The 15,997-nt window shown below is 39.9% G+C and overlaps 1 protein-coding gene across 5 annotated transcripts in view; it reads right to left on the bottom strand.

The window, feature by feature from the left end:
* Positions 1–15,997, bottom strand: part of CFAP54 (cilia and flagella associated protein 54) — a 303,678-nt gene that overhangs the window by 110,642 nt on the left and 177,039 nt on the right. For all 5 annotated transcript variants that reach the window (XR_015163949.1, XR_015163948.1, XM_086400813.1 and 2 more), the window contains 3 exons: positions 14,991–15,077; positions 8,367–8,489; positions 2,857–2,910 (listed from right to left, as the gene is read on the bottom strand). Coding sequence is in view for 3 of the 5 variants with exons in the window: in XM_086400813.1 (XP_086256939.1) it covers positions 2,857–2,910; positions 8,367–8,489; positions 14,991–15,077 (264 nt within the window). In the remaining 2 variants the exon portion in view is untranslated. The remainder of the gene's footprint in view (positions 1–2,856; positions 2,911–8,366; positions 8,490–14,990; positions 15,078–15,997) is intronic.

Genomic DNA, 15,997 nt, shown 5'->3' with positions numbered 1-15,997 from the left:
TAGACTCCACAGATTAGCTAAAATGATCCCTTTAAAACATAAGTAGGGCTTCCCTGGTGGCTCAGTGATAAAGTATCCGCCTACCAATGTAGGGGACATGGGTTTGATCCCTGATTCAGGAAGATCCCACATACTGTGGAACAACAAAGCCCACGTGCCACAACTACTGAGCATATGCTCTTGAAACCAGGAGCCTCAGCTACTGAGCCCACGTGCTCTGCAACAAACGAAGCCACTGCAATGAGAAGGCCATGTACCACAACTAGAGAGGAGTCCCTACACTCTGCAACTAGAGAAAAGTCTGTGCAGCAGAGAAGACCCAGCACAGTCAAAAATTAATAAATTATAAATTAAAAAAAAAAAGTAGATCAGGCTACACCTCTGCCCTGAATCTTCCAGTGGCTCCTCCTTTTGTTCAGAGTAAGAGCCTGGATGATGAAAGCCCTACAAGGCCCTTCTCCATTTGGGCACCCCATCACTAGCCACCCCGTTACCTCTCTGACCCGTCTCCTACTGTTCTCCCATCACTCACACAACTCAAGGAACACTGGCCAAGGTGTCCCTCACTAAGTAGGCGATCCTGCCTCAGGGCCTTTGCACCCACTGTAGCCTGTTCTAAGATTATTCTTTCTCCAGATTTCATATGACTTGCAACTTTATCTGCTTCAGGTCTGTTCACCAATGTCACCTCAGTGATGACTAAGCTGATTGCCTCATTCAAAATTACAACTCCAGCCTACCCTCTTTATTGGCTGCTAGGTTCATTGTCCCCTGCAGCATGGTTCACCTTCTAACATACTACATAATTTACTCATTTATAATATTTAGACATATATCATGTTTATTACTAGTCTTGCCCACTAAACTATAAGTTCTCTGAGGGCTTGGAATCCGTATTGTTGATTAACTGATGCATTTATTTGACAGCTCAAGAATGTGCTTTGTACACAACAGGCTCTTGGTAAATATTTGTTAAATTAATATAAAAAGCAGATGCCAGGACTATCTATTCTAAAAAGAAGGAAATTATTTGCCTTATGCAAACTGAAAAATAAAAATCTCATCGTTTGAGAGATTTTGAGCCAATGCTGGCAGTGGGGAGGTCTGTTGCTGTTGTTCATTCTCCCTGCTTAACCTCTTGTAAAGGGTGGAAAACAATATCCACATCAGAACCAGACATGGAGCAACTCTGAGACTGATTTGGTAACAAATGGGTGTACTAGGAAAATGGCTGACATTCTCCATCTAGAAAAAGGAACTTCAGACTGGTTAGGGGTGGAGGGATGTGTAGGAGAAGGTTTCTCTTTTTTATCCACAGCAAACAGTGATTTAATGAGCCCTGACAATTACACACAAACACTTGAGGATCAAAAGAAGATTAATTAGTAATGCTATCTAACACTCTTTTCTCTCTCTTTCTACAGAAAATATAAAATGTAATCTGAAGCATCTTAAGCAGACCAGCAGTTCTGTTTTAATTAATTAGCTAATAGAAATTGGTTTTTCATTATACTGTCAGTCTCTTAAAAAAAAAAAAAAAAATCAGACAGACATTCTGTTTATACCCCAAACCACTTTTATAACCAAAACCAAAAGAAGTGTTTTTAGGATGCCCTGGCATTTATGACTGGAAAGAAATAAATATTCTGAAACATTCCAAGGTCTCAGAACACTAAAATGAAAGTTGAATATGTACTTGTATCTTCCTAATACCAGCTCTTCCATGTCAGGCAACTTGGTTGTAAATTAAAACAAATTTTAAGACAAAAACAATGAGTCACCTGAATGATAATTAAAAGTGAAGTTTGTGGAATAAAATGAACAATAATAGAAAAGTAATAAGATTACATATTTAATAAAAGGTGGATATATCAAAATTATGGAAGAAAAAATAAAGCAATTTTGAGGAAATGTCTCTCAAAATTATTTCATAAAAATTAATACTTAGTGAAACAGAATGCTATTTCTGAGCAAAAAACAAAAACGAAAACTACATGTGTCTGGCTAGATGCATTAACCATCACCTAGCTGTATGAACCACTCACCTATCTGCAATCCCATTAACAATGATCACCATACCAACCTTCCACATTAGCACTTTCTAGTGGAACAAATAGTTGGTACTCTTAAGATTTTTTTTAATGACTTGAAAAAATATACTTAAATGCTCATAGGACATCAAAAACTTAAAACCCAATCATTCAATTATTGACAAGAACAAACTTAATGAGATGGGCAATCTGGTCCTCTCTTTGTAAAAAGTAGTGGGAAAGTCAGAGGAATTGTTTATGAAAATGCTATATGAAAATATTCCTTTAGCTAACCCTGCAGGGGAAATCATAGTGCAATACATAAAAGTATCAAATCAATGCAGTTGTGCACCTCACATTTACACAACAATATGTGTTGATTACATTCCAGTAAAAAACTGAAAAAGAAAAGAAAAGAAAACCTTCCAAACACTGGTTGAGAGGCCATCTCAGACTGGGGCAAGGGTCTAAGTAAAAGCAGTATTGAACAGGTGGCCCATTAGAAAATCCTTTACTTATGATCAAAGCTACTAGGTAACTAAGATAAATATTAGATGTTTGGCGTGGCTAGATAAGACACTGACGATGCATGTATAACTGAAAAATTGAGGAGCAATAATTGATGCTTGTTGTATCTGAAAAGCAGATCAGTTTGGGTCCAACTGTACTGCTGGCTTCAGTATTTGGAGGTAAAACCCCTTTACTAGAATAGAAGAATATATTCACAGCAGTGCTCAAAAGCAAAGATTATACACACCAAATAGATGGAAATGACTCAAAAATTATCCACACTAAATAGCCAAAGTTTATAAAATGTTATCCTTACCTGCAGATTCTCTTTACTAATAAGAGGTTTTCCCGAGTCAAATGATTGAAATAGCTGTCAATATACAAAATGTTAACATTAGAAACAAGAGTACTGAGTGGCCCTTTAGATGAAAACGTTAATGTGTTCTAAAGCTATTTTAAAATACCATTTTTACTATAAGAGTAATACATGCTCTAGTCAGAAAAGGCAAGTATAGTATAAAGAAGAAAGCAAAAAATCTTTAGGTTGTTAATGTTAATATCTTGGTGTCTTTACTACCAACTTCCTTCTGATGTATTTTAAAGCTTTATATATGGATTTGTCTTCCTTTTCACTAAATGTTACATCATAATTATTTTCTCAAGCCATTAAGTTATTTGTAAACCTCATCCAACAGCTCAATGACACTCTAGCCTACGAATGTACTGGTGTTGGCCAAAAGTTTGTTTGGGTTTTTCTGCAACATCCCATGGAAAAACCTGAGAGAACATTTTGGCCAATCGCAGTAGCATAATAACTTATCCTCTTGCCTATTGTGAGGCAAAGAGGACCACTTCCACCTTCACCCACCATTCAGCCCTGTACTAAATAATATTGGTGATGAGTATTTCTGATTAGCACCTTTGAATAGATTCCTGGAAGCAGAAGTGCTGGGTCATAAGAATAAGAGGCTTCCTGGTGGCTGAGACAGTAAAGAATCTGCCTGAAGTGCAGGAGACCCGGATTCCATCCCTGTGTTGGGAAGATCCCCTGGAGTACGAAATGGCAACCCATTCCAGTATTCTTGCCTGGAAAATCCCATGGACAGAGGAGACTGGCGGACTATAGTCCATAGGGTCACAAAGAGTCAGACATGACTGAGCGACTAACACACACTCACAGCTCAGTTTACCTTCCACCCACGTTGTATGAAAAGGATTAGTGCAGTTTCAATGGCATTGCATATTAGCGCCTATATTTTTTTTTTTTGCCAGTTTGAGGTAAAATTGTATTACTCTTCAGAATGATGCTTTTTGTGGTTCTTTCCTTGTTTGTGAATTACCTGCTAATATGTTCTAAATATAATGTTGCCTTAGAAAACATTCTACTCATTTGCTACAGAACATTGTTGTCTCATTATGAGTGTGCATCCCCCTTGGTACGGAAGACCTTTTTAAAAGGCACCTGTTCTCAGGCATCAATACTAATACCTCACTCACATCCTCTTGGTCACCTGGAAGTCACCAGCATCTTCCATGAATAGGTCACTCATATGTGGATGGTATCCTACTTCAACCACCTGGACCTCTCTACCTGAGGGTGGTCTGCCGCCACAAGAGAGTTTCAGGAGAGGCTGGACACGTAAGGAGCAGCCACTACCCATGAGGGGTGAGGGACTGTCTCTCCGTGGCCCCGACTGCCATGGCAGTGATCTCATTAACACTCTTTGGAGTGGTTTTCCTTATTTCGCTGTCTGACTTTCCCCCTTACTCACAGTTCTTCCTGGAGTCACCGCCCAAACACACTGTGAAAGTGAAAGTTGATCAGTCGTGTCAGACTCTTGTGACCTCATGGACTATATTTATATAGTCCATGGAATTCTCCAGGCCAGAATACTGGAGTGGGTAGCCTTTCCCTTCTCCAGGAGATCTTCCCAACTCAGGGATCAAACCTAGGTTTCCCACATTGCAGGTGCATTTTTTACCACCTGAGCCATAAGGGAAGTCCCCTGACCACACTACGTGTTCCCAAATCTTTATTTCAGGATCTGCTTTTGAGGGACCTCTAAATCAAGACATCACACATAGCTCTAAAGGGAAGAAAGTGTTGGTAAGCGTTTAAAGACATTTCTTTTTTTTTTTTTAAGATAGTCTTTATTTCCTTGAATACATTGAAAAGTGAGTAAGCAAATCCAGGGTGAGACTTCTGGTGATATAATTTAAAGAAGTTTAATGACAGGACTTTAGATTTGGTGATGAGAACAGAAACTCAATATGAGTATGTTTAAAAATAGAATTTTTTAAAAGCCTGTGAAAAGTCCAATCATAATCTGTAAGATTTTTTTTCAGTAACTGCTTTTACACTGAAATCTAATTCATTAATCCTTTCTTTAAATAACTAGCCTGCAGCCTAATAACATTGGCACCTATTTTAATTATAAACCCTGAATGCACTTCCTCTTTTAATTACGCTTTCTAAATTCCCAACTGAAGCTGGAAAGCTGCACAATAACTTTGAGAATAAAAAATATGAAGTCACAGTCCATCAGGAGACAATTTGCCCCCACTTTTGTCTTACGCAAATGAGTTGATTAAAAAAATGAAGTTTGGAATTTATCTGTATACATAAGTTTCAGTTTGGATTGGCGGGCTATATAGTCCATATGTCACAAAGAGTTGGATACAACTGAAGTGACTGAGCACGTGAGTTTCAGGCTGCTTGTTTATTTGCTTTGGTGATACCAGTGACTACTGAAAACTTTCTCTTGCTTCCCATTCTACCCAGCTGACTTCCCTTTCCTTCTTGTCTTCTGGACCCTAAGTGTGGAGGATCCCAACATCCAGTCCTCTGACTTCTACTTTTCACTCTGCCTTGGTCCCCAGCTGATTTCATCCAGTCCCATGATTTTTTAATTCTCTGTTAATGCTCCCAAATTTACCTGCAGCCCTCCTCTGAATCATATACTCTCTGCACCTACACAGGCAGCCTCTCCACCTGTTTGTCTATTAGGAATCTCACACTTAACAGGCTCCACCCTGCCTCAGAGCAGCAGGACTCCCCATTTCAGTCAATGAAAACACTTTCCTACCAGCTGCTCATGTTGAAGCTGTGTGGTCATGCTTAACTTCTTTCTCTTACCTCCTATATCTCAACCAGCATCAGCAAATGCTGTCAGCTCTGCCTTAGCTACACATCTAGAACTTCACCACATTTCTTTCCTTCCACCCCGTTTACCTCTAACCACCGTCATGTCTCACTCAGCTCATTTGCAAAGCCCTTCTCCCTGGTCTCGCTATTTATACTCAACCTCATCCACCATCCATTCCCCAAATAGCAAGTAAATGGTTCTATGAAACTTACCACTATTGCATCAGTCCTCTTTCAAAGCTTTACCAGGTTTCTCATATTCAAAGCAAACTCTAGTCCTCACCCAGCCCTGTGTGATCCAATATGACCTAGCTCCTGGGTGCTGCCCTGTCATCTACTTTCTCTCCAGTCTGGGCCCAGCCTCATGTGGCCTCTCTAGTTTTCCACAACCACATCTTCCAGGCCTTTCCTCTTGTACTTCCTCTTATTTGGAAGGTTGTTCCCTCAAATCTTCCACTCCTTATTAGATTTCCCAAACCACCCTCAATAAGACATTCGCCCACCACTCTGGCCACTTCCTATCCCCTCAACTCAGCTTGATCAGCCTTCACGCCATTGTCACCATCTGACATATGGTTGTGTGCTTAATATGCTTATTATTTGTCTTCCTCACTAGACCATCCAATGGTAATGTGCCTTCAGCAAGGCAAGAACTCCATTTATCTTTCCATGGTTCTGGCTCCATGTCTGGAATAGTGCCTATATTCAGTCAGCATTCAATAAATAATTTTCAATGAATTAAAATATGATTTTAATAACAAAACTATTTCAATAAGGAAAGGTTGTTGCTTGAGAAACAAACAAGAAAACACTGATCATTTAACCCAGGTAACAAGATAAATTATTTGGGCCATAGAAAATGAACCAAAAAACCCAACAGACTCCCAGATAGACAGCTAACTAGATAGAAATACAGTGGAGGACTGATTCCAGGATTCACCCCCCAACCTCCTTTACCAAAATCTGCAATGCTTAACTACTTACATGAAATAGCACAGTATTTGCACATATCTTAGGTATATCCTCCCATATACCTTAAATCATCTTTAGATTATTTATAATGTCTAATTCAATGTAAATGCTATGTAAGTAACTGTAAATACAATGTAAATGCTATGTAAGCAATTGCTAGCAGGCAAATTTATATTTACCTTTTGGAACTTTCTGGAATTTTTTTCCGAATATTTTGAACCATGGTTGGTTGAAACTGTAGGTGTATAGACACACACACACATCCTATCACCTACTGAATGTCCCTCTTAGGCTAAAAAGTGAAAGAATCAAACCTGGGTCTCCCACATTGTAGGCAGATCCTTCACTGTCTGAGCCACTAGGGAAACCTTCCTCTTAGGTTACCTCAGTACAATAAATATTAACAATGTAGCAGTCATATTGAGAAAAAGTAGCAACATGTTAGTGGGACACACTGAAGTAATGTGTGCATCATATGTAAATATACTGTCAGCCTATGCAAGTATTTCTCAAGATGTATAGCCACTGCACAGTTTCTTTTAGTTCCTCCAAATCTGAATCCCACCAGCGTGTGTTGTGCCTGTCAGTCTCACTCCTCACACACATGGTCCCTCCTAGGAAACTGACTTGTTCCCTTCTCCTGTTTCCTTTATTGCTGGCCTGTGTATGAGCGTCCAAATATCTAACCTAAGCAAGATCATCCAGTGATTCCCAGATCACCAAAAACACCAAAGCAGAGGAAAATGATGATAGCTCACTCTGATTTAAATTTAAAGGTCAGTATTCAGTCCCTGGGTTGGGAAAATCCCCTGGAGAAGGGAATGGCAACCCATTCCAGTATTCTTGCCTGAAGAATTCCATGGACAGAAGAGCTTGGTGGGCTACAGTCCATGGGTCACAAAGAGTCAAACACGACTGAGTGACTACACACACATTCATTTTCAAGGATGCTTCACTTATGCAATTTACAAATACCAATTAAGCAAGCCAGGTAAAACTCTCTCCCAGTCCAATAAGGCTTGACAAACTAGAACATTTTCTTCTCATAAAAATCAGAAGAAATTTGAACATATGTTTAACTTTTTGGTATAAAGTATTAATATATAAATAAAAATATCCAAATAAAACTTGAAGAGAGACTGTTTTGACTAAAAATATTAATTAGAAATTACAAGCTCAGATTCAAAAGTCTAAGAGGCAGTGGCTAATAAATATGTCCCTTGAGACATTGCATGATAACACAGAGTCAAAATTCCACAGTCAAAACCTACACCCAGACCACACTCCCATCCCTGTCTTGACACCCACCCCTCCATTTTAGGCAAAGGAAGCCTTGTGCATGTCTGCGGTTAGCTCTAATCAGTCTTGGTGGCTCACACGGTTAAGAATCTGCCTGCAATGAGGGAGACCAGGGTTTGATCCCTAGGTCAGGAAGATCCCCTGGAGAAGGGTATGACAACTCACTCCAGAATTCTTGCCTGGAGAATTCCATGACAGAGGAGGCTGTCATGGACAGAGGAGTCCATGGTGTGGCAAAGAGTCAGACACTACTGAACAATTAGTACAATAATCAGACTTAAAAGAAGCCTGCAGTGCCAGAGACTTGTAAATACCATTAGTGGAAGGATTTCCTAGATTTTAGGAATGTAGTTTTCAAAATGACCTTGAAAAAGTTAAAAAACAGCTTTGAATTAAATCGGCAGGCTTACCTTCATTTTTCCAGTAGGTTTACAGCTGGTGGGTACTGAAGAAGGCGTGTTTTTCGCATAAAATATCTGGGATAGCTCATGAAAGGCTTCGGAAAAGAATCCTAAATCTGTAAGGACTTCTATCTTTAAAGGAAAGAAAACAAAAGAGAGATACTAAATTAAACCATTTGTTTTACTTACAAAATTAAAATTTTAGAGAAAAATCATCAACTTTCTGAGATCCAAGATGTCTGCTTCGTATTGGTAATGCATTACAAGGTAGCATTCAGACAACACGGTTGTGGAGATGCATGTTTCTGTCCCTAAGCCAGCTCATGTGTACAGAGACCAAGAAAACCAGGGAATCACAGCAAGTGACTTTTCAAGACAATGGCCATTCATCAGTAATTACAGATGCAAACACATTTAAAGAAATAAGATAGACATGGAAGCATTTTAAACAATTTACTTCATCCTTTTGTCCCCATGGTAAAGTATGGCTAACACTTTGGCCACCTGATGTCACCAACTCGTTGGAAAAGACTCATCAGAAAAGACACTGATGCTAGGAAAGATTGAGGGCAAGAGGAGAACAGGACGGCAGGGCATGAGACAGGTGGATGGCATCACTGACTCAATGGACATGAGTTTGAGCAAACTCCAGGAGACAGTGAAGGACCGGGAAGCCTGGCATGCTGCAGTCCATGGGGTCACAAAGAGTTGGACATGACTGAGCAACTGAACAGCAACAACAAAATATGGTTTCAAACAAAGACAAAACAGGGACTTTGCTGGTGGCCCAATGGTTAAGAAGCCACCTTCCAATACAGGGGACTCTCCATTCCTGGTCGGGGAATTAAGAGCCCACATGCCACAGGGCAACTAAGCCCATTTGCCACAACTACTGAACTGGCATGCTCTGAAGCCCGTGCAACACAATTAGAGAGAAGCCCACAAGCTGCAATGGAAGATTCTGCATGCCACAGCTAAGACCCCAGGCAGCCAAATAAATGAAAACGAAAGACAAAACAAAACACTTCTGCTTTCTCTAATACTCTGAGGGATGTCAAACAAACCAGGAGATGAATTCCACAGTACATCAGCTGTTCATTTTCTTATCCACAATGAACAGACACTGTCGATTTTACAGACATGTACTTAAAAGCATTAGTCAATTGGTAACTATATATTGTACATGGTTTATTTTGAATATAACCTAGCAAGACTTTCAATAAGGAAATTACAGGAGGAAAAGGAAAGATCCTGATCAAATACATGCATTTGTTCAAAATGTAAATTGAGCTTCTCTTCTGCACAGAGCCATCTTGAAGGTTACATCCACTGGATAAATTATTAGCTAAATTTAAGGGATACATGAAGATATATCCAGTATGAAAAGACATAAAAGGTACTGACAAAATACTATGTTTCAAATTGTGATCCAGAGGGACTTCTCTGAGAAGAAAACTTTCAAGAGAATATTTGGGAAATGATATGATGGAGGGAGATGTGAAAATCTGCTGAGGGCACCTTGAATACAAAGGTCATGTGGTGACAGAAGCAATCCTGGGGTCCTGGTGTGTTCAGGGAACAGCCTGTGTGGCAGGAGCTTAGAGAGAGGAGAAGAGGGTTGGCAGCTATGTGTGAATGGTGGCCAGTCAACCAGAGTGGACCCTTGGGATTTGATTCTATGCATAATAAGTGATTGAAGAGTTTTTAACAGGGCAGGGTCTGTACCTGACTGATGTTTTGAAAACATCTAGTGAATCACAAGCTGGAATCAAGACTGCCAGAAGAAATATCAACAACCTCAGATATGCAGATGATACCACTCTAATGGCAGACAGTGAAGAGGAACTAAAGAGCCTCTTGATGAGGGTGAAAGGGGAGAGTGAAAAAGCTGACTTAAAATTCAGCATCCAAAAAAATTAAGATCATGGCATCTGGTCCCATCACTTCATGGCAAATGGGGAGAAAGTGGAAACAGAGACAGATCTTATTTTGTTGGGCTCCAAGATCACTATGGATGGGGACTGCAGCCATGAAATTAAAAGACACTTGCTCCTTGGAAGGAAAGCTATGACAAAACCTAGATAGCATATTAAAAAGCAGAGACATTGCTTTGCCAACAAAGGTCCATCTAGTCAAAGCTATGCTTCTTCTTGTAGTCATGTAAGGATGTGAGACCTGGACCATAAAGAAGGCTGAGCACTGAAGAATTCAGGCTTTCAAACTGTAGTGCTGGAGAAGACTCTTGAGAGTCCCTTGAACAGCAAGATCAAACCAGTCAATCCTAAAGGAAATCAACACTGAATATTTATTGGAAGGACTGATGCTGGAGCTCCAATACTTTGGCCACCTATACAAAAAGCCATCTCATTGGAAAAGACCCTGATGCTGGAAAAGATTGAAGGCAAAAGGAGAAGGTGGCAGAGGATGAGACGGTTGGATGGCATCACTGACTCAATGGACATGAGTTTGAGCAAACTCTGGGAGATAGTGAAGGATAGCAAAGATTGGTGTGCTGCAGTCCATAGAGTCGCAAAGAGTCGGACACAACTTAGCCACTGAACAGCAATAAGTGACTTCATAGAGGACAGAAAATAGTAAACTTGGAGCAGGGGGTAAAATACACACTTTGATGAAGGTGACATATATCTAAAACAAAATCCAATTTACCCTTGACACATATACTCATCTTACTCTCTTTTCCTTTATATTATCTTAGGAATCTCAAGAGTGTACCAATTTTAAAGAAAGAAAAAGAAGGTGAGTTAGAAGGAAACAGGATGTGAGAAGAACATAAAAATAAAACATACAAAGTCAGGAGAATATTTTTAATGAAGAGAAAATGGCTTGCCTATTGAGTTGCACACTTTGGCTCTTGCCTAAAACACTTTGGGCTCTAATCTCCCTGGTGTCATATAATACCAAAGCAGGCATTAGGGAGTCGACTGAACTCTCTGCTCCTTAGAGGAAACATTTCCCCATATCTATGTGAGGTCAGTCTCCTCTGGTCTTGAATGTGAGATTGCTATACGTGGACCACTTGTAACTGTTCAGGCTACCTCTTGTTCAGTTTATTAAATGAATCTGACCATTTGAAAAAGCCATGGTGATAATAATAGACATGTATTTTCAGAAACATTGTGAACATAAACAAGCCAGGTGGAAAAAAGAACCACCCATAAATCAACTATTCCTTCATACAAATACAGAACTATTGGTACCCTTCCCAGGAATGCTGGATATTTTGAGAGTAATACATCTTTTAGGAAGCCAGACAAGTTGATCATAAAGAGGTCTTAAAGCTTTCCCTGAAAGACATTAGAGCACTGGTAGAGACTTAACAGTGTGATTTACTGCTGTTTGATTTGTCAGAAAGCATCACTGTTTATTGTTTTCTGACTGTGACTTTTCTCTTTTCCCACTCACTGACCCCAAGTTTAGTTCGGGAAGGTCAGACAAATTACTCACAGGGGCTGTCATTCTTTCTTCTGTATGATGCAACAATTGCCCCTTTTCATGGATTCTGGCAATGCTGTAGTTGAGTTTCCAGTCATGCTATGCCAGTAAGATCCTACTCTCATCTCACTCTACTCCTAACACTCCTACCAGATACATCTGATCTCGTCCTTCTCCTGATCAAAACTGTGTCATGAATTCCCCCTCTCAGCATAAGACTACAGGAGACTCTCCATAGTTCTCACTGACTTTTAAGCTACTCTCATACAAAAAGAGTTGCTGAGTGCTAACAATCCAATAAAAAATAGTCACTTAATCAAAAACTTTGTTCCAGATTCTTTCAATGCCTTTCTGATCTCCTTCTGACATGCTACTGATGATCACTGCAACCCTGCAATGCTTCTTGTCTCCTAGTGACACCAGGATAAAATTGTCACCCTACTCTGACTCTACACCTCCTCATCTCTCTCACTGCTCACCCTCCACATTACGTCTCAGCTTAGAGTTCAAGACTGGACCCACGGTCTCCTCCACATCCTGGGCCTCTGGTGTCCTCATGTCATCTTCTCCAAACTGCCTACTCAAGACCCCCACTCCAGTCTAACCAAGCCCCCTCAGCCCCCTAAAACAAATCAACACTTTCTCACCTCTATACCTTTCACACAGTTGTCGGCTGACAATGTTCCCTTCTTCCTCTCTCCTGCTCAGTTAGTTCTACTCTTTTCAAACCTAAATCTTATCTATATACTTGGTAAAGCTGATGGCACCCCACTCCAGTACTCTTGCCCGGAAAATCCCATGGATGGAGGAGCTGGTAGGCTGCAGTCCATGGGGTCGCTGAGTTGGACATGACTGAGCGACTTCACTTTCACTTTTCACTTTCATGCACTGGAGAAGGAAATGGCAACCCACTCCAGTATTCTTGCCTGGAGAATCCCAGGGACAGGGGAGCCTGGTGGGCTGCCGTCTATGGGGTCGCACAGAGTCGGACACGACTGCAGCGACTTAGCAGCAGCAGCAGCAGCAGAGACCCAAAGCCCTTTTCCCCTCTTTCAAGCTCCTGGAAATGGTGTTCATCACACTCATCTGGAAATGATCAGCTGGGAGGTACACATATAACGTCCTGTCTCTTCCCCGTTTTCACTTCCTTACAAGCAAGGTATATGGGTTACATTTCTTCGATCAGAGTTACTAACGGTGCCTTTATTAGGAGATACTCGAGAAATGTTGCTTCAGAGATAAAGCAGTAAACATTTACCAAGTATCTTCTTGATGAGTTCCCACTGAACACCAAGGAGAGTGTGAACAGTAGGCACATGATATATGTCTGAAGACTTTAAATTCAATTTAATAATTAATTACTGAATATCAAATATATGAATTTACTACTCAAGACACTATAGGGAACCAAAAGATGAATAAGACACATGCCCTAGCCTCGAGAATTTTTCAGTTTTGAAGAGAGTACTATCTTAAAATCAGAGAGAGAAAAGTTGTATGCGGCTTTTTAAACAGTGTTATTGAAATTCAAAAGTCAGAGAACTCTTAAAGAGTTCAGTAACTCAGAATTCGTGGCTGAAAACCAATTATTTATTCCTAGGTTCAAATGTATTATCTTAAGAGCACCAGAACTTCTCTTAGAGAAGGTATTATCTTTATTAAGAAATAGGATGTGATAGACTATTTGGTCTGAAAACACAGGCTCACAGGCTGGGTCCTGGAGAGAGAGGATCTGAGGAAGGAGGGTTTTTCCAAAAAAGGAGAAGGACAGCTCAGCCAAGGGAGTGTTGGTGCCACTCACCCCCAACTGAGCGTGCACATCTTGTCCCAACCCCATGTTCAGTAACGCCTAGTTGGCAGGCTGAAGTCAACTGCAGTGGGAGTATTTATCCCATGGAAATTGCAAATGCTACAAATCAAGGCTTTTATATTTTTTTAGAGTGGGCTGTGGAGAATTTACCAGCATGAAATATTTAAACTTAGAGATGCCAAATATTCTAAGTTGCAAGTGCCTCCCTAGTGACTCCATGGTAAAGAATATGCCTGCCAATGCAGGAGACGTGGGCTTGATCTCTGGGTCAGGAAAATTCTTTGGAGAAGGAAACAGCAATCAATTCCAGTATTATTCCTGGGAAATCCTATGGACAGAGGAGCCAGGTGGCTCCTCTGACTACATGGCTACTGTTCATGTAGTCACAAGAGAGTCAGACATGACTGAGCAACCAACCAACTTGCCTTACGTTCCCAAATTTCAGTAAAATCTGATATAGAAATAAAGACCTTAGGGAAATACAATGTGTGTATGTGTGTTCTCCGTGTGTGTGTGTTGCATGTGTGTGTGTTGCATGTGTCTGTGTTGCGTGTTTGCGTGTTGCGTGTTTGTGTGTGTGTATGTAAAATATGGAATAGGGTTGGATTCTGTATTAGAGATGAGGAGGTACAGAACAGGGAGCAAATTTGCTGGCTATTGAGAGGATCCAGGTGCAAAACAAATTCAACATAAGTGGGAGCCTCTGACAATGGGTGACCAGGGAAAAAACAGAAAAGGAGATGCTTGACATTCTGCACTCCACATGGGGCTCAAGCCAACTACACATGAATCTTGAAGGTAGAGAGCCTCCTGACTTTTAGGGGTTACATAATTAGTTGTAATTTGGTATTTGTGAATTTTATCACTTCAACTACCTATGCCATGAAAAACTCTTGTGCACCATGATATACAAAAGATCCTTAGCAAAAACAACTCAAAAACTTTGGAAAATGACTCATTAGTCTTCATGAGAAACCAGTCATTCAGAAATGGTGATTTCTGGACTGAATATTGTTGGGTTAGCCTGTTACCAGGCGTAGCTGTTCCTCACTTTACTGTGGGCCCGAGCATAAAATTGCCCAGAAAATCCCATGAACAGAGGAACCCGGTGGGCTACAGTCCATTGGGTAGCAGAAGAGTTGGACATGACTTAGGGACTGAACAACAACAAAACAAAGCATAAAATGATTTAAGCTTTCTACCCAGCTCTTTCTTACACTTTATGATAATGTTGGGTAAGGTTTTTTAATATCAGTTCAACACCATGTATTACTATCAGCTTATGATTATGAGTATTAGAACCAAAGTAATTTAAGATGACATCTTCAATAGTTGAAAAATATCAAATGTCTTAAAAGCTTGAAACATACCTTGAGGATTCTTGCTTCCAGATTTTTGACTAGGTCTTGGCAAATTACAGAAACAAAATATTGGTACAATGCAAGGAGAGGCAGAATCTATCAAGAGAAAAACACTCTTTGTTTTGAAATATATGTTATCAAGTTAATAATCTAACAATACAATTTAACCAAATATTAATGCAAGAGATATTGTACAAAATCATGATTTATTTTTTCCATATTATAAGACTGTACTATTTAGTATAAGTGAAATGACCTGCCTAGCATATGCTTCATGATTTTATCAAAACTTCAAAGTGCTATCAGTGACTTATAATTCCAAGTAGATGCCATTTGGTACCCAAACCTAGGTTTCACATTTCCATAAGCATGGAAAAATAAAACTCAAGTTAATCATCCTTCTTGAAAAAAATTAATTCAACATATATATATGAATTACTGAGGCCTGTGGAAACATTCTATCAAATAAGCTATCAAATAAATGCAGAATTTAAAATAAAGGAACTCACATCCATGTCCCCTAATAGCTCCTATTTATTCATCTCAATGTCAACTGCTATTGTCTTCAACTGAAATATCTCTATCAGCAAAAAAAGTATAACATGCCTGTCATATGAATGTCAGACTTTGTTGAATGAGGAAAAAATCTAAGTCCTTGCCATTGCAGAACATATATTCTACTGCTTAAAACTCAAGCTTACTCTTCACATAGTATTTTTATTTTCCTAGAATTAACCCCAAAGTTCAAGTCTTCTTGATGTCCCACAGATGTATGTGAAAGCTTGAAGACTATCAACTTCTCAGTTGGCCTAACCACGATTCAGCTAAAGGCAGGTGTTGAGGGATAGTTTGGCCTGGACTTTTGAACAGCTCTTAACTGCAACTTAAAACTGAAGTTCACTCCCTGCAGCTGGGTCCTGCCCCATCAAAGGAAGATGGAGCAAGAATGGGGACTTGGATCCTTATTATTTAGCAAACTATTTCCCGTTATTCCATAGCAAGGGGTCCCTTGGTAA

Source organism: Bos grunniens, chromosome 5 (assembly GCF_055505025.1).
Source record: "Bos grunniens cultivar Pamir isolate PY7600 chromosome 5, Bosgru_T2T1.0, whole genome shotgun sequence".
In the NCBI taxonomy this organism is placed as follows: Eukaryota; Metazoa; Chordata; class Mammalia; order Artiodactyla; family Bovidae; genus Bos; species Bos grunniens.
Note: the sequence above shows the minus strand (reverse complement) of the source record. Positions and strands in the feature narration are given on the sequence as shown.